At 43.0% G+C, this 26,648-nt stretch overlaps 1 protein-coding gene across 1 annotated transcript in view; it reads right to left on the reverse strand.

The window, feature by feature from the left end:
• Nucleotides 1-5,579: 5,579 nt before the first annotated feature.
• Nucleotides 5,580-26,648, reverse strand: part of clcn7 (chloride channel 7) — a 77,652-nt gene continuing 56,583 nt past the window's right edge. Inside the window, exons 19-25 of the mRNA XM_038819508.1 lie at nucleotides 26,146-26,273; nucleotides 21,732-21,817; nucleotides 19,669-19,792; nucleotides 17,887-17,961; nucleotides 16,941-17,117; nucleotides 14,395-14,475; nucleotides 5,580-6,842 (exon numbers count right to left, since the gene is read on the reverse strand). Coding sequence (XP_038675436.1) covers nucleotides 6,756-6,842; nucleotides 14,395-14,475; nucleotides 16,941-17,117; nucleotides 17,887-17,961; nucleotides 19,669-19,792; nucleotides 21,732-21,817; nucleotides 26,146-26,273 — 758 coding nt within the window. The 3' untranslated portion in view covers nucleotides 5,580-6,755. The remainder of the gene's footprint in view (nucleotides 6,843-14,394; nucleotides 14,476-16,940; nucleotides 17,118-17,886; nucleotides 17,962-19,668; nucleotides 19,793-21,731; nucleotides 21,818-26,145; nucleotides 26,274-26,648) is intronic.

The raw sequence follows: 26,648 nt of genomic DNA on the forward strand, positions 1-26,648 counted from the left end.
GTCAATATAAAGGGCCTACTAACTTTTAATATCAAAACAGGGATAAAATAAGTCCATGATTTTCTAACCATTGAATTTTGACATTTGAAAGCTTCAATCAAATTCAGTTTTATTTCATTAATCCATAAATCGACTGTAACAAAAAACTGTTGCATGTTACCGGCAAAGAACAAAAACAAGGGCTGGAAATACACATTAAATGCATAGGCATCTGAAAGTAAAGGGGGTGGATTCTCCATTGCCCGAAATCGTAATCGGGCGGAGAATCCCTGTTTATGACCAAGGGCGGCGCCTGTTTTTGAATGCTCCGCCCGCTCCAAAACGGCATCATCGAGGAGTACGTCGCACACCATTGGGACGTCCTTTGGACGTTACCTGAAGGCCCTCCCCGATGGGCCGAGTTCCCGGCGGCGCAAGGGACATGTGCTCTCAGTTTTCAAGAACCAGGTGTGGTGGCTGTTGGCTGTATCCAGCATCGCCACATCAGGGGGTGGGTAGCTGTGCTGCTGCCAGGGGGGGGTTCCCTGTGGTGGCAATTCTCCAGCCGTTTATATCGGGAAGGTCGTGCGTTTTACGTGGCATGGCTGTTAGCCCCTCACCAATTGGGGCATCGGTGCGGGGCAGCATCAGCCTTTTCATCCTAAAACCATATACATACTCTGGACATAGCCTCAAAATCAGAGAATCCAGCCCAGGATGTTTTTTCTAGTCATTCTGTGACAATGTTTACCACCAGGTAGAGCAATTTGCTATGGATTATGTTGACAGAAAGGTTCCACAGACTATTATATTTCCTATTAAAATCAACATGAAAATTCAGAGATAATCTAATATGGCATAAAAGTACAATTGGAATATTTATTTCCAAAATTCACAATTAAAAAATTTGAGTAACATTTTCTTCTTTCATATCTTCACATCGTGGTAGAAGAAAAAATAACAAAATATTGTTACAATAACTCATCATTTTTGAATGTAGGAAGAAAAGTGCTTCACAGGGGTGTAATCAAATATAAATGGATGCGGAGCTAAACGAGGAATGATTCTGCTATAACTATGCAAAGGTGTTTGGATATGAGGGATGAGTCTTCTAGTCACCAGGATTTCCTGAAACTTGTATAATTACCTTTAGGGATCGGAGAGGAAGTATTTGTTTTCCAAACTTTGCCCCTCCCATGGCTGATTTGCACACATTGGGATGATTATGTGCCCAAGTCTCACATGGCCATATTGGCATGATCATCTCTTACTTATTTTCATTTACATAACAATTGCTTCTTTCATTTACTCAATATCCTTGGTATGTGAATGAAGCAACACTGTGCTACATTCCTCCATTCAGCTACAGTAGGGCTTCACATTGGTTAGCACTACTGCCTTACAGCACGAGACATGGGTTCGTTTCCGACCTCAGGTGACAGTCTGTGGGGAGTTTGCACATTCTTCTTGTGTCTGCGTGTGTTTCCTCTGGGTGCTCCGGTATCCTCCCACAGTCCAAAGATGTGCAGGTTAGGTGGACTGGCCATGCTAAATTGCCCCTAGTTGGGGTTATGGGGATAGGGTGGGAGATTGGGCCTCAGTAGGGTGCTCTTTCAGATGGACAGTGCAGACTCAATGGGCCAAATGACCTCCTTCTGCACTGTAGGGATTCTTTGATGACTTTCTAATGTTTACACATCTGTTACTTTATTTAACCCCAGAAACTGTACATCTTTTCATATGACTTACCATTCAAATATTGGACATAAATACCCAAAAAGAGCTTTGAGTTGCCTTCACAGAAACTCGCACATATACATGACTCATTAAAAGAATGCTGCAATATCAGTAAATGCTTTGGGCAGTGATGAACTATCAATTACCACAAAGACGAATAGTGGAATAATCAAGGCTTTATTGAGCAAAAAAATGTGCCTCCTGTAGCTGAAACCAGAATGGCTGCAGCACAGGAGCTCCACACATATTTATACGCCGCCTACTGGGTGGAGCCAGCAGGCAGGGATTTACCTTTGTACCTCTTAATATACGGGCAGTGCAGTAATACATGTAATATACTACTAGTGGTGACTACCACAGGCAGGGACGGGTCCCGCGACATATCGCTGGTGGAGTGATCTCTGATTTGCCCAACACACCAGCAACCATTTTGAAAGGTCACCCCAGCACCCAACAAAACTCAGTTAACCCTGGATCCACCCCCTCCCCCGGCACTGCCCGGGCTTAATCTGGGTACGGCACTCTACCCTCTTAGCGCTGCAATCGTCTGAACTCCCCTGGGAAATGTGCTCACCAGATGCATGCCTTTGGAGACCAGTTGGGCTTCACGCCATTCTGCAGACACACCGACGTGGATGGATTTTTCCACAGTGTGGGGGGGGGGGGGGGGGGGGGGGGGGGGGGGAGAGAAATGGGATGATTCTGGCGGGTGGGTTTCAAGGAGAATCCTGACATGAGAGGATAGGTGGTGATGTTTGGGTAGAAAATCCATGGCATAGCTTATCGGCTACTGCAGACATGGTCGTTAAAGATTGTGCCAAGGAAAACAAATGCACAAGAGATTGCATAGAGAGGAATGTTTGAGCTAGTAGTGGAGGAGAATGCAGCTCTGACGGATGTTGCATAGATAGGGAAGGGCAGTTACAAAGACGAAAGTTTCAACTGAGCAATATGGCCAATGTAGGTCAGTGAGGACAATGTGATGAGCCACTGGGACTGGGTGTGGAATAGGTTAAGGACAGGAGAACTGGATTAATTCAGCCCAAACAGCAGATCGATCAAGGTTGGTATCGAAACCAGCGACGTCATGGAACTGGAAGGATGCTATCTTTGTGATATAAGGAATAAGGGATCAGAAGTTCAGGTTTATGGTTAAACAGGAACACTGGGGTTATGAACAGTCTGGTTCAGTCTGAATGCCATTTAATAGACTTCAATTAAAATGGAGGCCACTTTTCACAATATTTCGAAGGGAACAGATCAGTTCTTCCCATTGTCTCGGCCAATGATAAGCATTATGTATAATCATAATAAACAAGATTGTCTGGCAAGTATCACCTTGCTGTGTGGGATCTTATCAAGAACAAATTGCCTGCCTCATATCCTGAATGACACCAGTGGCGATGCATAAGAAATTGGCTGTAAGTTCTTTGAGCTGCCTTAAGGTTGTGGAAAGTCTTATGTAAATCTTATTTTATAAATAGAAGCATAGAGCACAAAGAAAAGAAGTTACGCTAAACCTTTATAAAATCATTGGCTGGGCTTCAGATAAGAGTCAGCAAGATATTGTGGATGTTGGAATCTGAAACAAAAACAGAGAATGCTGGAAAAACCCAGCCGGTCTGGCAGCAACTGCAGGGAGAGAAAACAGAGTTTCGAGACAATTTGACTCTTCATCAGAACTAATGAGGGGGAGAATGTGTTTGAAATTAAACAGTAGCTGTGAAAAATTGCAACAAGATACTGCAACATTAATAACAAGAGACAGGCTGACTGGTGTGGGCCAGGGGAGAGGAAGGGTTTCTGCACTGAGGCAATAAATGTATGGAATATTTTTTAAATGGCTTAAAGATGGAGGAGAAAGGTCATAGAAAGGAAAAGTGAATGGCATTTCCACTCGATTTTTTGACTTTATCAGTAAAGAGCCCAACATTGAATAAAACAGTGCAAAACATCACAAAAATGCATTCTTTTGCACCAGTTCAAAAACAATCACTGTCGATGTTGGCCCCACACACACAAATGGCCACACCCCACATTGAATTAATCAGCGTTGCAAACTTACAGTAATTGTTTCACTTGTGGGCATTTGGGCCAGCTCTTGGAAAATTAAAATAGTTCTTTTCGGTACAAGTACAATAATGAGTATGTTTTGAAGCTTAATATTAATTGTTTTAAATTTATTTAAAAAAGAAAGTCACTTGACCAGTGTAACTAGCAAATGGTTCTGAAAGTTTTGTTAAAGTAATTTGCTGTTGTATAAAATTGGGTTGCTCACATGGAGTGACTAGACAATGATAGAAATGTTCATTTTTGACTTAGCTGCCTTAGTCACACTGCATCAAGTTACCACTTTTAAATATATTGCAATTTGTTTTAAGCTAACATTTTGCAAGATTATGTTCTAAAATGCTGCCTGATGACATTGACTTTCGGCAGAGTTTGCATTGGACAATATGAAAATTAATTTAAGCTGAAACCTGCAGGATAAAAATATTTCTCTACAAAACTTAGCATGGGGAGATATGGATGCTAAATTGAACACAGGTGGATGTTGAGCTTCGTGGAGGAGGCGGAGTAAGTGACAGCAGAGACAGCTGAACAAATGGTTTGAATCTTAGGAATCAACATTTTTATCTCAAATGTATTTGTTCATACAAGTACTTCACTTCAACAAACTATAGAACATTCATGGACAGATTCATAATCCCCAGTATTGACTGGCAATAAAGATTTGTTACCTGTTTTACCACATATAAAAAGCAAGTGTTCCAACCTCTGTTCTATCCTTATGTAAAACGTTCAATATGCTTTAATAAGATGCAGCTAAAATTTGCATTACATCACCATGCATTTTCAGATGTAACAGTCACAATTGTACATTTTATCAAAAAACATTGACATAATAATTTTGAAAGAACTTTCTTAGTTAAGTAATGATGAACCACCTGACAAATTTGAGGGCATTAAAGACGTCCTTGTGGATTAAAGAGGAATTTGATCATCACCTTTCTCTTTTAGGATCAGAGTTTGAAACCATCCTGTATTATCAATGTCTCTGATCTGAAGTGGTGTTCCGGCTATAAATGGACTCTGGGCAGTCCAAATTCAGAAGCTGTAACCTGAGCAGGTTTGGCAATTTCACTCAGAGGTCATAAGGCTGGCTGGTTTGGAAGATAGGATGTCACATTATTAAGATGGGGTGGAGGAAAGAAATGCTCTTCTGGGGGTGGGATGAAGACATATGAGCATGACAGCTGACTGCACCAACTCTGACTTGGAAACCAAAAGGAATATTTTCTAACATTAAAATCATTCACCTTCATGAACAAGAAATTTCTAAGAGAAAAACATTCAAGCTACCTAAGCGCAAACATTTCTTTCTACAGGAAATAAAAGTCACGACATTTAATAAAATGCATAAGCACAAAGATACCGTAAAACTTGAATCATACTTAGTCCAAAACGTTTACCTATTTTACAGTTTGATCTTTATATTCATTCATATATTTACCATTATATTAACGGTTCAGACATCAATAAAGCAGAATGAGACTTAAATCTATACTGAAATGCAAGTCACAGTTGAAGTAATAAGAACACTGATTAGCTATCCAAATGCCATTTTTGTTAAACCTTGTAAAGTGTGGAGTTTTAGTTGTTCCCAAGGTGTTGCTGTCGTGTTTTGTTTGAAATCAGCTCAACATTTATTCATATTATTTTAGTGTAAGATAGGAGGATAAACATAATCTAAAATTAAATGCAAGGTGTACATATATCAGCATTTTACATCAGAATTTATGGAAGAACAATACAATACTGATGTACTAAAACCCTCCACAATCAAATCTCACCATTTATTATTTTCCAATTTTACCTTCTGCTACAGAAGTCAAAATTCTATTTTTAAAAATTGTGCTCCCTGGAAAGCACACCTGTCACTTCCGTCATTTAAAAAATCTCCTGATTTAATAGATTCAAAAAGTATAAATTAGATTACAGAATGTATGCTCTAATTATTCAAATGCTAATACTACCTAACTAACAAAAAATCTGCAGAAATCGCATTGTGCTCAGTTTCAAGAGTAGGGTTATACAATCACCTGTGTGAATGCAAAGCAATTTCAGGCGCGTATCAACATCAAAGAGGGTAGTATTCCTCAGGAATAAGGTCACGATCTGTTCCCACCTATAGGTAAGCACCACCAGACCTCTGTCAACGGGTAGTTTTACACTTGTTGCAGTAAAACCCCACTGTAGTGCAAAGGCACAGTTTAAGGATCCATATCAAACTGTTGAACTGTGTTGAAAAAATGCCAATTTTATATCTTCACGTACAGGAAAAGCAGGTTGCTTGCCTGCGCTTGAACCTTAGAAATCAGCAGAGGTCTGCAGAAGAATGCAATCTGCATGTCTAGAGCTCCCCTGCAGCTGATAGCGAGCAAGGTGGAGCCAGCACCTGTTGGTCTCTCAGATACTATACGAAGGCTGGCAGTCACAGTACAAGTACAGCCATTTTTACAACTGCTCACAGGCATAGTCAATTGTTATTGAACTGATCAACTTGTTCTTTAATATTTAAAAATCAGCCTGTATTCCTCCACAAGCCCCCCACACCCCAAACATCACAATGAGAATAGCAGAATTTCTCAAAACATGGTAGAATCTCCACAAGTTTAGAGTAGCCCAACTAATCATATAGGAGCAACTTTATAAATGCTTTTGCATTCATGATTTCCAAGTGCCAAAGTTTACCATGACACAGAAGGAATAGCAGAAAAATGTGCAAGGCATATGTCCATTGAACTTAAAAAATATATTAATATAAGACTGTACAATTTTAAGTTTTAACAAATTGCAGTGCAAACAAGTCAATTCTGGCACAATATGGTCACCCTTCCAGAAAATATCCTGGTGCACAAGGCTCCATTCATGTGAAGTGCAAGAAAATGCTGAGTAAATAAAATGTTTTAACTAGTATTAGAAAACAGTTAAAACACCAGTGCATTGCCATTTCTGAACAAAGGCACAAGATGCAATCATGTATGTGCCATTTCAAGTTCTTCCAGCTGACCTTTATGCAAACGATATCTGGCAAGGTCTTTTCTGGTAACAATTCCAATTACCTACGTGCAAAATAAACAATGTTAGCATTAAATCACAATTACTTTACACGGAGCTTCAATTAACTGAAGTGATCTGGCTGGACTTACATCATAAAACTTAACTCAAGCCCTTCAACTACATTTAATTAGATATAATCCCAGATTTTTACATTTTTGAAGATATTTTGGAAAATTGTGTTTACAACTTCCATCTCCAAAGCCAAACATTGTTTATTTTCCCTAAAATTTCAGGTCGTGCTTTAGATATATCGTCTCCCTCATTTGCTTTCTGAGCATCTTGTGTTCAGGGGAATTCCCCTAGTTTCCAATATCTAACTGAACAATTATATATAATGCAAGATGTAACAACAGTATTGGCTTGTGAGCCATACTGGTGTCTTGCACCCATGTGCTTCTTCATTTTTTGAAGGCAGCCTGAGAAAACATATGGTGAGGAGAAGCTCATTGATAAGTTGCTTTAATTCTTGGCATTTTGGGGCAAGATACAGGGGAGGGTGGGAAATCTGAGAAAGAACTTTTTGACGCAGCGAGTGGTAATGACCTGGAATTTGATGTCCACAATGAAGCTGAGATAATGGTTTGGCACTTGAGAGAAATAAGCTTGCTCAGCTATTAGGAGAAAGCATGGGGATTGGGATTGATTGGATTGCTTTATAGAGAGCCGGCATGAACTCGAAGGATTGAATGGTCTTCTTCTGTGCTTTAAGGACCCTATGGAAATTTGCATGTAGATCAAATTCACTTCACTCAATTGGTACTCGTATTCAAATAATGATACTAAATGCAAATACAATAATTCAACAATACTCCTACATTCATCTCTTCAGTTTGGAGAATGCATGTGCTCGGAGCTTTCCATTTAAGAATATATTATTGCTTTCATAGCTTTTTCTGCACCTGACTGTTTGTGTTCTTTGTATATCTCCTCCTGTTCACAGCCATAAAAGGAAGTCTTGGCAAAGTCTGGCTGCTGTGTGCATAGGACCAGAGAATTTCCATTACAATAGATGTGAGACAAGCTAACTAATTATTGGTCAATCTTTGGGAAAACAAGCACACAATGGAACGATCATCTTTAAGCTAGGTACTTTATTCTTCAGTTGACCTGTATTAATATCTTTATCTAAAAATCACACATTTTAATATATTCAAATTGTGGGAGCAAAAAGTAACTTGAGGTAGTCGGGAACAGTATAGTGAGGGGAATTTGCACTGTTCTCTGCAGCAAAGAGCCAGAGTCTTGTGCTGCCTGCCCAGTGCCAGGGTTCAGAACATCCGCTCAGTGTGGAGAGAACTTGCAGTGTGAGGGGAAGGATCCAGTGGTCGTGGTCCATGCAGGTACTAATGACATAGGCAGAACTGGGAAAGAGATTCTGCATAGAGAATATGAAGAGCTAGGCACCAAATTGAAAAGCAGAACCTCAAAAGGCTATAATCACTGGATTATTACCGGAGCCTCATAGAAATTGGCATAGGATACATAAAATTAATGGGGTAGTGTGGCAGAAGTGGGACCCGGTTTTTGGGGCACTGGCATCGTAAAAGGGAAAGTTGGGACTGTACCACCAAGACGGCCTATGCTGGGATAAGTGTTTTTGCAAAGTACGTAACTAGGGAAGTAGAAAGGGTTTAAACTGGAGAGGGAAAGGGATCGAATGTGGAAGGATGTGCCATGTCCAAGAGTAGAGGGAAGAGATGAAAATAGTAGTATGGGAAACAAGGGTTGGAGAATGGCAGGAAGGAATAGGGAGAAAAATCCTAAGTACGAAAAAAGAATCAAGACTAGATGTCAAAATGATAGCAAAAAGACTAAACTGAAGGCCCTGTATCCAAATGTGTATAGCACTCAAAGTAAACAAATTCATTACACACAATTAAGTAAATAAATATGATCTGATAGCAATTACAGAGATCTGGCTTCAGGAGTACAAGGATTGGGTCCTGAATATCGAGGGGTGTATGACGCCCAATAAGAATAGAAAGCTAGGTAAAGGTGCATTGTTAATCAAGGATGACATTTGTGCAATAGTTAGAGATGACCTTGGTTCAGATCAGAATGTGGAATCGGTTTGGGTTGAGATAAGGAAGTAGGGATTGGATCAAATTTGTTTATTGTCACAAGTACCGAGGTATTTTTCTGTGTGCAGCTCAAACAGTACATGAAAATTAGGGCAGCACGGTAGCACAGTGGCTCCACAGCTCCATGGTTCCAGGTTCGATTCCCGGCTTGGGTCACTGTCTGTGCGGAGTCTGCAGGTTTTCCCCGTGTCTGCATGGGTTTCCTCCGGGTGCTCTGGTTTCCTCCCATTGAGGGCAGGATCCAGATTTGCATATTCAAACGAGTAGTTGGGTCTCACTTGAATATATCTGCGTCAGAGTTATCCAAGGCGTATGATGTAATGGCCTCATCTTGGAGACCCCGAGTGGGTGCCATTTAGCACTGGTTTCCACAAATGTGGACCAAGCGTACTGGCACTTGCAAAGATCCCCCAGGCAACTTGGGGCCCCTGGGAGGTCGGGCTCTGGACAGCCCGGATGCCATCCAGGCACCACAGCAGTGCCACCTGGGCACCCTGGCAGAGGCCAGGCTGGCAGTGCCAAAGTGGCAGCTTGTATTTGCCAGGGATCGGGCCCAGAGGACCCTATCCTTATGAGGCTCAACAATTCCCTAATGGACAAGTTGGGGCGTTGGGATGATCCGCAGGCCGTGGTGGGGGGTCCAGAGATCAGGGCGGCATTTATAAATTGTGCCTCGATCTCTTCCTGCACTGGCAAGCTGAGTTCATTACTGCAGGAAATGAGCCTAAGTGTGGCCTCGACAGGACCTTCCTTGCCGAGGCCCAGAAATAAGGCAGAGTTCCAATAAATAGTGGGGTCATTAACGGCGCTGCAAGTGCTGGGAACCATCCCGCTAGACCCGCCTAAATGGGACTCTGTTCCATTTCACTTAATTTGTACCCCACATCTGAAATACTATGTGTACTATTGGTCTCCTTATTTAAGAAAGGATGCCAATGCATTGGAGGCAGTACAGAGGGAGGTTTATTAGATTGATACATGGAACGAGCGGGTTATCTTATGAACATAGGATTGAAAGGCTGGGCTCGTTTCTACTAACATTTAGAAGAGCGTGGAGTGACTTGATTGAAGTATACAAGATCCTGAATGGTATCGACAAGGTGAACGTTGAAAAGGCGTTTCCTCTTATGGCTAAGTCCAGCACTAGAGGCACTGTTTTGATCTTAATGAATGGCAGAGCTGGGGAACTTCCAGTTGCGACGCTGCGGAGCTAAGCCGCACGTTCGGTGGCTCCCGCTATTTTCGGACTTTTGGGCTCTTTTTAGGGCCCGTAACGGCGCTTGACGGACTTTTCCCGGTGTGGGAAGGCTTCAGTAACGCTTCCCTGCCAGTGGATGGACTGCACCAGGAGCGGGGCGATAAAAAAATCGGCACTGGAGCAGAGAAGGTTGCGAGGGAGGGAGAACAAGATGGCGGCGGGCGGGGAACCGGCAGCGTGGACGCAGTGGGCGGAGGAGCAGCAGGAGCTGCTCCATCACTGCTTTAGGGAGCTGAAGGCTGAGCTGCTGGAACCGCTAACGGCCTCTTTCGACAAGCTCCTGGCCACCCAGACAGCCCAGGGGGCGGAGATCCGCGAGGTGCGGCAAAAGGCCTTGGAGAACGAGGATGAAATCCTAGGCCTGGCGGTGAAGATGGAGGCGCACGAGGCGCTCCACAAGAAATGGCAGGCGAGGCATGAGGAAATGGAGAACCGCTCGCGGCGGAAGAATTTGTGGATCCTGGGCTTCCCAGAGGGGCTGGAAGGATCGGACCTGTGGGCCTATGTGGTCACTATGCTGAATTTGCTAATGGGAGCGGGGTCCTTCCAGGGGACCTTGGAACTGGAGGGGGCCCACCGAGTGTTGGTAAGGAAGCCCAAGCCCAACGAGCCGCCAAGTGCGGTGCTGGTGCGGTTTCACCGGTTCGTCGATCGAGAATGTGTGCTCAGGTGGGCCAAGAAGGAGCGGAGCAGCAGATGGGAGAATGCAGAGGTCCGAATTTACCAGGACTGGAGGGCGGAGGTGGCGAAGAAAAGGGCCGGTTACAACCGGTCGAAAGCAGTGCTGCACAGGAGAGGGGTGAAGTTTGGCCTGTTGCAGCCGGCGCACCTTTGGGTCACCTATAAAGACCGCCAGTATTACTTTGACTCCCCGGAGGTGGGGCTGCTGTCGGACGAGGAGGTGTGTGGGCGGGTCCAGCGGTGTATAGAGGAGTACCTAGAAATTAATGATAACGGGGAGGTGCAGGTGGGGGTGGTCTGGGAGGCGCTGAAGGCGGTGGTTAGGGGGGAGCTGATTTCCATCAGGGCGCATTGGGAGAGGGGGGAGAAAAGGGAGAGGGAGAGGCTGGTGGAAGAAATGGTGAGGGTGGACAGGAGGTGCGCAGAGGTCCTGGAGGAAGGGCTGTTGAGGAAGCGTCGTAGCCTTCAAGCGGAGTTTGATATATTTACCACCAGGAAGGCGGAGGCGCAGTGGAGGAGGGCACAGGGGGTGGTATACGAATACGGAGAAAAGGCAAGTCGGATGCTGGCGCACCAGCTCCGGTAGCGGGAGGCGGCTAGGGAGATAGGGGGTATTAGGGATGGAGGAGGAAGTCTGGTGCGGAGTGCGAGGGGCATTAATGGAGTGTTCAGGGCCTTTTATGAGGAACTATACAGGTCAGTGCCCCCAGTGGAGGAGGGAGGAATGGACTGCTTTCTGGGCAAGCTAAGGTTTCCGAGAGTGGGGGAGGAGCGGGGGGGGGGGGGGGGGGGGGGGGGGGGCACCAGTTGGGCTGGAGGAGCTGGTTAACGCGATGGGGAACATGCAGTCGGGGAAGGCACCGGGACCCAATGGGTTCCCGGTTGAATTCTATAAGAACTTTTCAGACCTGCTGGGCCCGCTACTAGTAAGGACCTTTAATGAGGAGAGGGAAGGGGGGGCTTTGCCCCTGACGATGTCTAAGGCGTTGATCTCATTGATTCTGAAGCAGGAGAAGGAACCCCTTCAGTGCGGGTCCTATAGACCGATTTCGCTCCTCAACGTGGACGCGAAACTGCTAGCAAAGGTCTTGGCCAGGAGGGTGGAGGACGTGGTGCCGCAGGTCATACACGAGGAACAAACGGGTTTTGTGAGGGGAGCCAGTTGAACGTCAATGTACGGAGGCTTCTCAATGTCATAATGATGCTGGCGGTGGATGGGGAGGCGGAGATAGTGGCGTCGATGGACACGGAGAAGGCCTTCGATAGGGTGGAGTGGGGATATCTTTGGGAGGTTCTGAAAGGTTCGGGTTTGGAGAGGGATTTATTAGGTGGGTGAGGCTGCTGTATGATGCCCCGGTGGCGAGTGTTGTTACGAATGGGAGGAGGTCGGAGAATTTTCGACTGTACCGGGGGACGAGGCAGGGGTGTCCCCTGATCCCCTGCTGTTCGCGCTGGCGTTCGAGCCCCTGGCCATGGCACTGAGGGAGTCGAGGAACTGGAGAGGGATAGTGCGGGGGGGGGGGGGGTGGGCATCGGCTGTCGTTATACGCGGATGATTTATTGTTGTACGTGGCAGACTCTATGGGAGGGATGCCAGAGGTGATGAGGACGCTTGAGGAGTTCGGGGGCTTCTCCAGGTATAAGCTCAACGTGGGGAAGAGTGAGCTGTTCGTGGTGCATCCAGGGGACCAGGAGAGAGGGATTGGAGAGCTCCCGCTGAAAAGGGCAAAGAGGAGTTTCAGGTACCTGGGGGTCCAGATAGCCAGGAGCTGGGGGAGCAGATGGAGGAGGAGTTTAGGAGGTCGGATGTGTTGCCATTCTCCCGAGTGGGCAGGGTCCAGTCTGTCAAAATGACAGTGCTCCCGAGGTTCTTGTTCCTCTTCCAGTGCCTCCCTATCATGATTCTGAAGGCTTTCCTCAGGAGGGTCAATAGGAGTATTATGGGATTTGTGTGGGTGCAGAAGACCGAGGGTGAGGAGGGTGTTCCTGGAGCGGGGTAGGGATGTAGGGGGGTTGCCGTTGCCCAACCTATGTGGGTACTACTGGGCCGCCAATGTGGCGATGATACGTAGGTGGGTGATGGAGGGGGAGGGGGCAGCTTGGAAAAGGATGGAGGTGGCGTCCTGTGTGGGCACGAGCCTGGAGGCACTGGTGATGGCGCCGTTGCCGATTCCCCCCAACAAGGTATACTACGAGTCTGGTGGTGGCGGCTACCCTCAAGATTTGGGGGCAGTGGAGGCAGCATAGGGGGGAGGTGAAGGCTTCAATTTGGTCCCCGATATGGGGGAACCACCGGTTTATACCTGGGAGGATGGATGGAGGGTTTTTGAGCTGGCACAGGGCAGGTATCAGGGGGATGGGGGACCTCTTGCTCGACGGGAAGTTTGCGACCTTGGAGGAGTTGGAGGGATGGTTGGGCCTCCCCCAGGGAACACCTTTAGATACATGCAGATTAGGGCGTTTGTTAGGCGGCAGGTGGCAGAGTTTCCACTGTTGCCGTCAAGGGGGGGTTTAGGACAGGGTGCTCTCGGGGACGTGGGTCGGTGAGGGGAGGACCTCGGCAGTTTACCAAGTGATGCAGGAGGGGGAGGAGGCCTCGGTGGAGGAGCTGAAGGATAAGTGGGAGGAGGAGCTGGGAGAGGAGATTGATGAGGGAACATGGGCGGATGCCCTGGAGGGTGAATTCCTCCTCCTCCTGCGCGAGGCTTAGTTTGATTCAACTAAAGGTGCTGCATAGGGCGCACATGACTGGGACAAGGCTGAGCCGGTTCTTTGGGGGAGAGGACAGGTGTGTCAGGTGTTCGGGGAGCCCGGCAAACCACACCCACAGTTTTTGGGTGTGCCCTGCGCTGGACGGCTTTTGGAGGGACGTCGCGGAGATGTTGTCAAGGGTGGTTGGCTCCAGGGTTGAGCCGGATTGGGGGCTCGCAATTTCTGGGGTGGCAGCTAAGCCGAGAGTGCAGGAGGTGAAAGAGGCCGGTATTCTGACCTTTGTGTCCCTTTTGCAGGATTCTTTTGCAGTGGAAGGATGCGAGGCCCCCGAGCGTGGAATCCTGGATCAACGATATGGCTAGGTTTATCAAACTGGAGAGGGTCAAGTTTGCCCTAAGGGGGTCAGTGTAAGGGATCTTCCGGCGGTGGCAGCCGTTTCTAGACTACCTGGCGGAGCATTAGTGGGTGGTCAGTTTCAGCAGCAAACCAAGGGGTTGTTCTTTACTGGGTACGTGCATTTGTTTCCATGGTATTTAATTATTTTTGTTAATTTATTGCTTCTGTATTGGGGGGGGGGGGGGGGGGGGGTTACTGTTTTTTCTCTTTTCTTCCGTTTTGTTGGTTAAAATTTGTTGAAAATTTGAATAAAAATTATTTTTTTAAAAAATGAATGACAGAGCTGGCTGAAGGGGCCAAATGGCCTATTTCTGCTCCTATTTCGTATGTTCATATTTTTCACATTTTCTGCAGAAAATGCTCTAAACAAAACATTCAAAATATACACTTTCATAACATATTTTCTACTACAACCTGACTACTCACCCCATTAGATCCATCACATATCACCAAATGTCTCAATCCAAGAGCACGGAACAACCTAAAGACTCGAGAAAGAGATGCCTCCTGTAAAAAAACAATTGGTAGATTTGAAAATTTGTTCAAACATGAATTTGTGCTTGCCTAGCCCAGCTCAAACAATATCACATTGAAATGGTAAACAAGCCAAGGTGATTGACATACACCTCCATTCTGGTTCTACCCAATTAGCCACGTGTACTTTCCAGAAACGTAGACAGAATTAGACTGCACCGTTCTCCTTTCTGTCCTTGAAATGAACAATTTCTGACCAAATAAACACATTAACTACTGTAGAGAAATTGTGTAAAAATAAATAATTTTTAAAAACCACTGTTCATGCCTCAATTATTTGGTAGTCATACAATAAAATCTGAAGTATTCTTGTATTTTAATATTTTGAGTTTTACAACTTCCATGATGCATCTCGCATCCAATTTGCCAATAACAGCTATAACACCCTGGATATTTTCTATGCGGTTATCATTTGACAATTTGTGTGCTGCATCTGAATATTTTAGATAAACAGAAGAAGTTGATTTGGCCCAATACATTTATGCCGGTATCTATTCATTGCAAAATCCTCCACCTACCTTACTCATCTGATCCTGTGAACAAACACACTTGGTTCACTGCAGTTAGAAATCTCCAGGAATCAAGACTCACATGAAACATCCAATTCAAGCCCCACCTCCAGACATAAACACAGACTAGTGCAGGGAAAGATCTTGCCGGTGCTTCATCCATTAAAGACCAATTTCATGGAAAATAGGCTATTTTGTTTTCAGAATTTTAGTAGATAATAATTTCATCTGAGTGAAGGAAAATGTTGGCTGAGAAAAACGTGGAGACATTTAAGTTATTTGGTTCATTTCTGATAGATGCCAGGTTTAAAATAAAATTGTAATTTAGTTGGATGCTGTTTGTCTGTTGCTGACAAAAAGCTTTCCCATCTGTCTGAAACTGGTTTCTGATTTAGTCAATGGGCATGAGCTAAGCAGCAGAGTTTACTTAACTATTGGTTTCTTTAATTTTGTCCCACTCCCAGGATTCCTGCTTGAGGACTCAAGCTTGAGGACTCAAGTTCGATCCCGGGTCACTGTCTGTGTGGAGTTTGCACATTCTCCCAGTGTCTGTGTGGGTCTCATCCCCACAACCCAAAGATGTGCAGGGTAGGTGGATTGGCCACACTAAATTGTACCTTAATTGGAATTTTAAAAAAAATGTTCTTGCCACTATAACACAAGAGGTAGAGTGGCATTGAGAAGCACAGAGACCAACAGGATTTATTCCGGGTGGATTGGCCATGCTAAATGGCCCCTTGGCGTCCAAAAGGTCAGGTTGGGTTGCTGGGTTACGGGGATAGGGTGGAAGCTTGGGCTTAAATAAGGTGCTCTTTCCATGGGTCACTGCAGATTCGATGGGCTGAATGGCCTCCTTCTACACTGTAGAAATTCTATGAAATGAATGGTAAACAAAGAGTAAAAAACTTCTAGCTCATATAATTAAGAATTCAAACTTGTTTTGGAATGAATAGAAAAGCAGAAGTGTACAATGAAATTATTAGAGCTGTTTAAAACACCAAGGTGCAAAAATTAAAGTACTAGAACAATGAGCATGAACGAGATTTCTGGGGCTGGATTCTCCGATTTTCAGACTATGTCCTGACGCCGGTGTGGGAACTGACTGAAAAATCGGCGCAAAACGGCCACCGATTCCCCCCGTCTGGCAGGGGGCTAGCAGGTAGGCAGCGTAGAGCACCCGGCAGTAGCTGCCTATACGACCAGAGAATTGTCAGGTTCATGGCTGCGCATGCGCACGGGCCGGCCGCAGTGGCCCCAGCCCCTGCCAAAGTCCCCCCTTGCTCGCGGACTGGCTCTCCCCCGACTGTGGCGGTGGTGGGCTGAGCCGCAGCTGCCATGCCGAGGCCCGACAAAAAATAGCATGAGAGACGCATGCCGTCAGGAACTTGGCCTGTCGGAAGCGGAGCATCAGGGGGTTGGCCTCGGATAACGCCCCGAGGCCATCGATATGGCGTGTAGCATAATCCTAGAGTACGCCGCTTTGGAGGGACGGAGCATAGCGAAAGAGGTGCCACCCCCGATTTTGTCGCAAACAGGGATTCTCCAGCCAATTGCCGAATTTGAAAATGAAAATCGCTTATTGTCACGAGTAGGCTTCAATGAAGTTACTGTGAAAAGCCCCTAGTCGCCACATTCCGGCGCCTGTCCGGGGAGGCTGATACGGGAATTTCCACATCCCGTAATTTCGACATCGGAGCCCAGAGAATCGCGCCCATGATCTTTGCTTATGCTCTTCTCAAGTGAGAAACACTTCAGATCAGACATTTATTTGCTGTGGTGAAATAGCTCAAATCAATGTCGACAGAATTGTGAGCATTTCAATTCTAAAATAACTTCACTCAAGAAAATTTAAATATAAAAACATTATTTGAACGGAATGTTTTGAACGATCAGTCAGACAACACTAAGACAGCAGTTAAATTTCATTACCCCAGGGACACTATATGGAGTTGGGTTCATGAATTCTGTCAAGTCCATTGTACAGTTTCGCTCATCTTGTGAAACATGAATAGACTGAATTGGAGGGAATCGTGGATAAGCATCTCTGAAGTCCTTCAGTTGAAGTTTCCTCTGTGTAAGGTTTGAGTTTGCCCTTTCCACAAACACCTAAAATCATAAAAACATAATTAAAACCAAGAGAAAAGACAAAGAAACATGAGCTAATACATTTATGTCACTCAATTGTCATTTTCAGAATTAAGAAAGCTTTTAACAGAAAATAATTTTAAGCTGGTTAACAGAGGCCCTGAATTTCTCAGAGAATCTGTGTAACTATGACTTAAGAGTGGATTTGTTTAACTTTGAGGAAATTTTGCGCAGATATTTTAAGCTGGTTTTATGCTAAAGCACCATTATTTACAAATGTGTTCAATCCTTTATTATATAGAGTACTTTTGAGCATTCTGAAGTGTGATGATATTACATAAATATAAAATTCTCTCAGTTAAATGCGCAACATTTGAAAATAAAACAATTTGAAACATTTGAGTGAAATTTTAAGATATTCCATTTTAATTCTTAGAATAGACCAACTGGTCCATACTCTTGGAAAATTAATTAGTTGAGCATTTTTATGGCTTCAGAGTGAGTGGCATATGGCTATTCCTTCTTTCCACCTCAACATTTAAAATTAATTCCAAAATAAAAGATTAATTATGGTTTAGTTTCAAAGATCAGTGCAATGCATGCTATATCATATGAACACTGCTCCATCTAAAAGGCTAGGAGAACATGTACATCCCACGGAACATGAATACAACTCCATTCCCCCTCTCCCTGTATAAAAATTATCCTATCATTGGAATCAGAGCTATCCAAGCATTGCAGAAATCACATTTGGCTTCGTATTAAATTCAGATTCTATTTGTAAGATCACCTTATGTTTCAGGAGGACAATTAACTGTGACCGCAATATTAACCCACATAGTCTTCCAACATTATCACCATCAGGCTGAAATAAATGAAAGCATATAACCATATAGTTATGAATGGAAATTAGAATTACTGCACCAAAAACAGAAATAATAAACTCTCATAACAGACTTTTTAAGTTCGCTCTCCCTTTCTTTACAGTAATGAGAAACAAAAAGAATAAACTTGACCAAAAACAATTCCAGATTAGGTATTGGCACATTCCCATTTGGTAAAATGAAAGGTTTTTCAGAAAATATTGTTGTAAAATTGGTAGACAATAACAAAAATAGAAAGTGCTGGAAAAATTCAGCAGGTCAGAAGAAATTCCAAAGGAGAGTCATATTAAACTTGAAACATGAACTGGCTCTCTCTCCATGGATACTGCCAGATCTGCATCTGGAATCTTTTTAGAGTAGATAATGTACTTGATAAAAATAACTGTGCTATGCTGGCTGAATGTAGAAATAATGAAGTAAAATGAGAAAGAGAGGAGTGGAAACAACATTTTCATAGCAAACAGCAACTAGTCTCTGGGGTGCACAAGATTTTCCAATCCAAATATTTTAACTTCTCTGGATTGAATATCCAGATGTCATGTGAATTGCAAAAAAAACTTAATAGAACACAGAAAACCCCAGATGATTCAATGACATTTGGTATATCAACAAGCTAGTGTGGAATAGCTGATTTTACACCAATGATTTCCCAAGAACGGAGTTCCTATTTTTAGCTCAGACACCAAACCAAACAAATATCCTGTCATTTTGGGGGGGGGGGGGGGGGGGGAGAGAAGAGAAGAGATCCAATCACTGTCCTAGATTCTCTCTCACAATGTTAGGTGGTCCGAGTTCTAACAGCAGAATAATGCAAAAGGTTTGGAATACAAAGCAGATGAGGGAGAAAGTGCAGCAGTCGGTCTTAAATATTTTTTAAGGCCTTAATATAAATTAAGAGGAGTTATACTCTTGTCAGTATGGGTCAAGTTACACCTGAGACAATGCATACTAATCAAACAATTTAACGAAAAACTCTCCCCATGGGTCAAATGTTCAGCATCAGAGGCATAAAACTGCAGGATGGAACTAGGCTTGTGCACCAGCCTTTGCCGAGTTAGATAATCTTAGCCAAGTGGCAGTGAAAGTACACAATCTGCCTCAGCATCCAAAGGTTAAGGAAAAGCAGGAATCCAAAACAGAAGTTTTTGCCCATGTGCATGTATGATCCATGAGCGCAGAAATCCAGCTCAATGGTTCAATTCAAATGATCTTTTTCATCAATATTGAACTTCATTTTGCATGTTCATTAAAAAAATTAATGACAATAAATAATAACAATCAAAAGAAAAAGCAGCAGAAAAGAATACCCCATCGCAGAGGTCTAATTTAGTTAAAATGTATCAAAACCTTCAATGACGGCCCCAAATTAAAAAGCCTAACCAGCTTTTGTCAGGGCTTTTGTCATTCGCCAGCGCTTACAATGATTTCTGGATGAGGCTCTGGGGGTTAGAGAGAGCAGCCTGATGTCTCGGAATTGAACGTCAGCAGAAAATAATACAGCATTTTCTCTTTTACTGCAAGACTTGAACATTCTCATAAAACAAATCTCGATTTAACAGATCACAGCTAATGGAGCATGGCTAAATAAAGTGGTTAGTTGATCAATTCCAAAACCATCTTCACCATCATCAATTTTACTTGGTGGGAATTAACCACCAAAATCTATATTTAAAACCATATCCATGTACCTCATGATTCTCATCCACCACTGGAAATCCATTATGATTAGTTGATGTATCACTAAGGATGTCCACTACGCGTCCAACCTTCTCTAGTTGTTTGAAGCAAGTTACTGGGTAACTCATTACCTCACTAAAATCAAATGAAATAATTTACTTTTAAAGTATCTTTTGACCATATTCTCTTAACGTATGCAACATGGATAATAATGCAACAAAATATTTTCTCTCCTGTATCAGAAATTATGTCACAATTTTACGATACTCTAAACTGGTATAAGATTTTAAGCAGCCAAAAATGGATTTCAAAACAAATTAAATGTTAAAAGTTCATAATTTTTAAAAATTCACTAAATCTCTTAATTTTGGGTCAAAAATGGCTTGAGGGATTGAACAGTCAATCTATTCATGAAGGGTTTAAATAGGGTAAATAAAGTAAACTTTTTCCAATAATTGAAGAGTCAATAACCAGAGGGTACAGATTTAAAGTGATTGGAAAGAGAAAAAGAGACCTTCTGAGGAAAAATCTGTTTACACTCCATGGTTAGAGTTTGGAATGTACTGCCTGACAAACTGGTAGATACAGATTCAGTAGTAGCCATCCAAAGAGTTGGCATAAATACTTGGAAGGGACAAAATGCAGGGATATTGGGAAAGAACTGAGAAATTATACTAAATAAGCAGCTTTGCCAGAGAGCCCAGGAGGACCCTTTTGTGCAAGCGCTATTTTATGATCCGAGCAGCCAATTCATGATTCTCATTATTGACTGACCTCATTAACACTACATCCTGTATGCTTCAACCGATGCCAATGCTTATATAAGTTACACTGTATATCTTGCGTTGCCCTATTATGTATTCTCATGTATTTTCTTGAATTGTTTAATTCCCTTTTCTTCCATGTACTGAATGATCTGTTGAGCTGCTTGCAGAAAAATACTTTTCACTGTACCTCGGTACACGTGACAATAAACAAATCCAATCTAATCCAATCCAATTCGGCAAAGATCAAACTTTTGAGTGGAATTTGTGAAGATAGTACAATTTCTTCACTTGCGTGCTTTCAATAAGGCAAAATAGCATGTGTTTTTCAAAGTGGCCTGAATAAATTAAATTCTGCTTTTATTACATGGAATTCCAAGAGTCTTATTGGTGTGTTGGGGAATTGTACTCACACATCCTAATGACAAATGTCAAGCATCTGAGTGAAACAGAATTTTAAAGCAAAATAAATGTGGTTAGCAATATATGAAAGTGCAACGGTTCAAGAAGGCAGCTCACAGCCATTCTTTGAAAAGCAATTAGGGACAAGAAACATTTCATGCATGGAGCCAGCGAATACATTTTCTGCAGCATTTTGGATTGCAAAATGCATGCTACTTAGCTTGTTAAGCAGCATTAATTTATGCCCTAAGCAACAGGTTTACTGTTAAACTTTGTGGGTTTTGCCTATAATAAGTGGCTAAGTCTGCAGTTTCTGACAACATGACAGAATACAAAAAACTGCGAAAGCGTGTTATGAACTGCGAAGTTAGGTAATCTGAATTTGTTATTCAGATCCACAATATCTGAACTAACCCAAGACAATTGTGGAGTGGGATCTTGTTATTTTCTACAATATTAAAAAAGTGCTAACTACAGTTTCTCACAGGCACCAACATCTACTTGTTGATGCTTATTTAATAAGGGAGTCAAAATCTGTTGAGTTTTATATAAAATGGGATTTAAAAAAATGAAATCCTGACAGAGAAATCCTTCATCCTTGAGAAATCTCTTTGATCAGTTGTATTTTAGGTTGATGCTGATCAAAAGCACCCAAACAGTTCATCAATGTTTTTATTATATTTGATGGTAATTGGTTTAGCTCAGTGCACACCAGAACTGTACATGCACGGCATTGGCAACAAACACAACCGTAATGTAATTTAAAACAACAGGGAAGAGGGGTAGGTCTTGGAATGAAGAACAGCAAGGATGTGTGTCATTATAAAACCATGATCAACTGGTACAAGTTTCTCAATTCATGACATAGGAGCAATTCTTACTGTACTGGACAAAATGATTATTCTTACCGTGCAGTTAAAGCATGAGATTTTTCCGGGGGCTCCCAACCAAGGAAAGGTACACTCTGCAGCTTAATGTGAATATCATACAGTCCCTAAAAGCAAAAATAATTTAACCAGTAACATTTAAGACTTCAGTTCTTAAGACTTTAAGAATGCAGACTCCAATTTCTGCATTACATTGATATAGTTGAAATGTAAGTAAGTTAATAACATATTGAAATATCTTACTACGTGATAGATCATTGGACCAGTAGAGTTTGCCATGAATCCCTAACACATTCTTCCAAAGGTGAACTTTTGAAGCCCTCGAGCACCAAGGCCAGTACGGACAATAAAAATCTAATTTTTATGTTCACTCAGATTTTAATTGTTGTTACTAATTCAAAACATCTTCAGTGAAATTTTGGGATATTTAAGTAGTTTTTCACTCTGTTCGTGAATGAGGAACGTGGACAAGGTGGCAGGGGGCAAGGTGGTGAGGTCAGGACAGGAGATTTGGAGGGTCAGGTGGGGAGGGGAAAAAGGTCAAGTTGGTCAGGATGGAGTTGGAGAATCAGCGGGGATTGGAAAGGGATGAGTTATATAGTTACCCACGAGTTAAACGTGATGTCTTTCCCGTCTAACATTTCCTGGGTAACTATCCATGTAATTAAGTCAAAGCCCTCTGACGCCTCAGAGTTGGAAACTTTTTCCCAGAGGGTTCTGACACAGGATAATTGCCTGGGAAATTTCAATTTCCAATGGGCAAGTCACAATTTGGTATTTTCGAGGGCTTCCCCAGCGCATCTTCCAAGATACAAACAACTGGAGACTCGAATATCTTGGCCAAAGTAATGTGGAAAAAAATCAGCCTAGCTCTAACAGCCAGAAAGTGTGAATTAATTAGCCAACATAGCATGCTCATTTAAAGCAAAGCGTTATGTTAAAAAATGTACAACTGATTTTCTAAATTAAATAAATATGGTTATAAGTTAAAATAGCAAACATGTTCTGTTATGCCCACACATGAATGAAGATAAAGGCCACAAGCTAAGTAATGCAGCCCAAGTTGCTAAACATATTGTTACAATGGCAAACTATACTAAAAACTGAGCTAAACAGCTATGATTTATCAAGCACTTAAAGTTGTGCATTCCCTTAATAGAAAGAGATTAATGTTCTCAAGACAGACACTAATTTAAGATATGTATGGTATTTTCAAATATGATATTCATTTTCATACACTTGTTAATATTGGGTTAAGAATCGAATCCATATTAATCCTCGAGGGGCAGCACGGTAGCATTGTGGATAGCACAATCGCTTCACAGCTCCAGGGTCCCAGGTTCGATTTCGGCTTGGGTCACTGTCTGTGCGGAGTCTGCACATCCTCCCCGTGTGTGCGTGGGTTTCCTCCGGGTGCTCCGGTTTCCTCCCACAGTCCAAAGATGTGCAGGTTAGGTGGATTGGCCATGATAAATTGCCCTTAGTTTCCAAATTTGCCCTTAAGTGTTGGGTGGGGTTACTGGGTTATGGGGATAGGGTGGAGTTGTTGACCTTGGGTAGGGTGCTCTTTCCAAGAGCCGGTTCAGACTCGATGGGCTGAATGGCCTCCTTCTGCACTGTAAATTCTATGATTCTAAACACTTGGCAGATTGAACCAATAAAAAACATTGTTCTCAGATTAAAGTGCAGAACAGAAACTCTTTTCCATTGGTCTGTTCACAGTTTAAAAATAAACCACACATTAATTTTTAAATGTTCATGTCCCAATCCTTAAATGGTAAACACAACGAAGCAGGATAGAAATAGACATTTTATTTGTGGCCATATACACAGCACCATATTTATTCAGCAGGGTGAAAGTCAAGACCAATTCTAATTTAGTCCGATTTTGCGGTCATATCTTGTACGTGACTCAGCTGCCTCTGTTGAGAGAATCTTTACGTTGGTAAGGATTTTTTAAAAAGGTAACAAAGGGCCATGAGTGAGGATTTCAGCAGCAGATAAGATGGGAAGCGAAAAGTTGGCAATGATATAGAGTTGGAGAAAGGGAGCCTTGGTGATGGCAACAAATGTGGCCAGACGCTGGTCTGAATCAAATATGACACCAAAGCTGTGAACAGACTAATTTGGTTTCAGACCACTGGCCGGGAGAGGGATGGAGTTGGTAGCTAAGGAACAGGATTTGGGGCAGGAATTAAAAACTATAGCTTCTGTCTTTCCAATATTTAAATGGAGGAAGTTTCTTCTCATCCAGTATTGCATGTCTGATAAGCAGTCTAACAATTAGCAACAATGGCGGTGAGGTAGAGCCGGGTGTCGGCAGCATAAGAGAAAACTTATGCTGCACTTTTGAATGACGTTGCTAAGGGGCAGTATAGAGGTCAGAAATAGAAGGAGTACAGGGATAGATCCTTGGGACCAGAGATAACAGTGAGGGTGCAGAAAGAGAAGATATTGCAAGTGATTCTCTGGATATGATTAAATAGATAATAGAACCACAAGGGAGCTGGATGGAAGTGGAGAGGCAGTGGGAGAGGATAATGTGGTCAACCATGTCACAGACTGAAGAGAATTCAAGAAGGTGAGGAGAGCTAGTTTACCTTTGTCATAATCACCCAGCATGTCATTTATGACCAACTGTTTTGACACTGGGTCAGCAGCAGATTTGTGATTTGAGGGATTCAAACATTGTTTCTGGGAAAAGAGGGGCACAGATTTGGAAAGCAAAAATATGTTCAAGGACAATGGAGTGGAAAGGGAGGTTGGAGATGGGGTAGCAGTTGCAAAGGAGATGGGGGTCAAGGGTTGTTTTTTCTTTGCGATGTGTTGATAGCAAATCCAAACTGCAAGAGTATGATGAAACAACATATCCAACTGGTTAATTTGCTGTGTTCCCAAATTCACAATTTAGGGAAACTGGGAAATTCAACGACTGTGTTAGCAATTAAAACAACTTACGTTGTCACAAATTTCATTTTTACCTCCATGTCTCTGTGTGCTAAATTGGCAGTCTGTGAAGATTGTGACATTTAATGTACAGAATGTTCCCATGCTTGTTACATTTGTTCCTATCTAGTAACAAAGGTGGGACCCTCTTGGAGTATTGTGATAGGTCATCAGACCAGTCTACGGATCAGTGAACCACAGAGGCATTCAATTTCAGGGGGTTAACCAGCAAGCGTGACAGAGATAGGCACAGGCAGAAGTCCCAGTTAAGTTAAAAAAAAATTATGGGAAGCAGACTTTAAGTAAAGAGAGCTGTTGGGGCAAAGGTACCCTTTTGGAGCTGTGGTATTCTGCTTGGCACAGCCGAAAACCTGAAAGTGTGCTTGAATGGCGAAATTCGAGGTACTCAGAGAACAGGGGAAAGGAATCTCGGAAGGTGAAATTGAAACCATGTGAGGTGGGTCACTGTTGAAGCTGTCTGAGTGGGGAGAATTACAAGGAGAGATTTATAGATTTTTTTTTAACGCGGCAGAAGGCCACTCAGCCCATCGAGTCTGCACTGGCCCTTGGAAAGAGCACCCTACTTAAGCTCAAGCCTCCACCTTTTACCCGTAACCCAGTAAACCCACCTAAACCTTTGGACACAAAGGGGCAATTTAGCTTGGCCAATCTACCTAACCTGCACATCCTTGGATTGTGGGAGGAAACCGGAGCACCTGGAGAAAACCCACGCCGATATGGGGAGAAAGTGCAAACTCCACACAGACAGTCTTACCAACCATCTTCCTTTTAGGGGGGTGAGTATAGTCTATCCAATGATCCTTCTGAAGGGCAACTAGGGATGGGCAATAAATGCTGGCCTAACCAGCGATGCCCACATCCTGTAAATTATTATTTTTTTTTTAAAAAGGGAGCTCATCTGGGATTTTGAATCCAGAGACAAATGAAAGTTCTGATACTTACTGAGATTAAGCTTGATGAGCTTTGATTGGTGAATTTTACTATACTGATTGAAAAACAGAATGGCTGTGACAATGCCTAAACATTTTCTGGAAATGGAAGACTCATTCTTTTTTAAAAATTTATTTTTATAATTTTAGAATACCCGATTAATTTTTCCAATTAAGGGGCAATTTAGCGTGGCCAATCCACCTACCCTGCACATCTTTGGGTTGTGGGGGCGAAACCCACGCAAACACGGGGAGAATGTGCAAACTCCACACGGACAGTGACCCAGAGCCGGGATCGAACCTGGGACCTCGGCGCCGTGAGGCATCACGGCTAACCCACTGCGCCACCGTGCTGCCCAGGAAGACTCATTCCTGAGTGACTTGCGGCAATTAACCAAGGCTGGGTTAATTGCACTAGCAGAAAAATTAGCAAGGGCTAGGAAACAGAAATAATTGAGGTAGTAGCATAGCATCTGAAGAAAAGGTTAATCCAGATTTCTTTTTCAAAAATGGCTACGTTTTCACCATTTAACAGGCACCTCAATGCAGAAGTCCCCAACTATTTTGGCAGTCATCAGCACCACCATGACGGGAAGACCATATGTCACATTTCCAGTCGCCTCCACGATAATGACCGTCAGGCTCAGTGTCATCCGTACAATACCTCCTGCAAATGGAATGTAATAGACCACAAGTTCAGCTACATCTGATAGAAGATGACAGTTAATGTGCATGTAGATACTTGAAATACACAAACTACCTTGCTTGGCTCCCAACTCGCTCATATGCCAGATCAATATATCATGGAATCTGGATTTTTCATTTACATCGTAGTCAAATGTTTTGTTGAAACAAATGTAATAAGACCCAAGTCGCACATAATGCAAGAAACTTCCTCAGAGTTAAACAGTTCAACTTTTAACTGTTTAATTTCTTCCCCCATCATAACTAATTAGGAATCTGATTAGTTTCTACAACAGTGCTAAATTCTTATCATATTAACAATTGCTTGCTCCTTTCAATCAAAACAAGTGTAGGTGGT

The sequence above is a fragment of the Scyliorhinus canicula genome, chromosome 15, assembly GCF_902713615.1.
Source record: "Scyliorhinus canicula chromosome 15, sScyCan1.1, whole genome shotgun sequence".
Classification (NCBI taxonomy): Eukaryota; Metazoa; Chordata; class Chondrichthyes; order Carcharhiniformes; family Scyliorhinidae; genus Scyliorhinus; species Scyliorhinus canicula.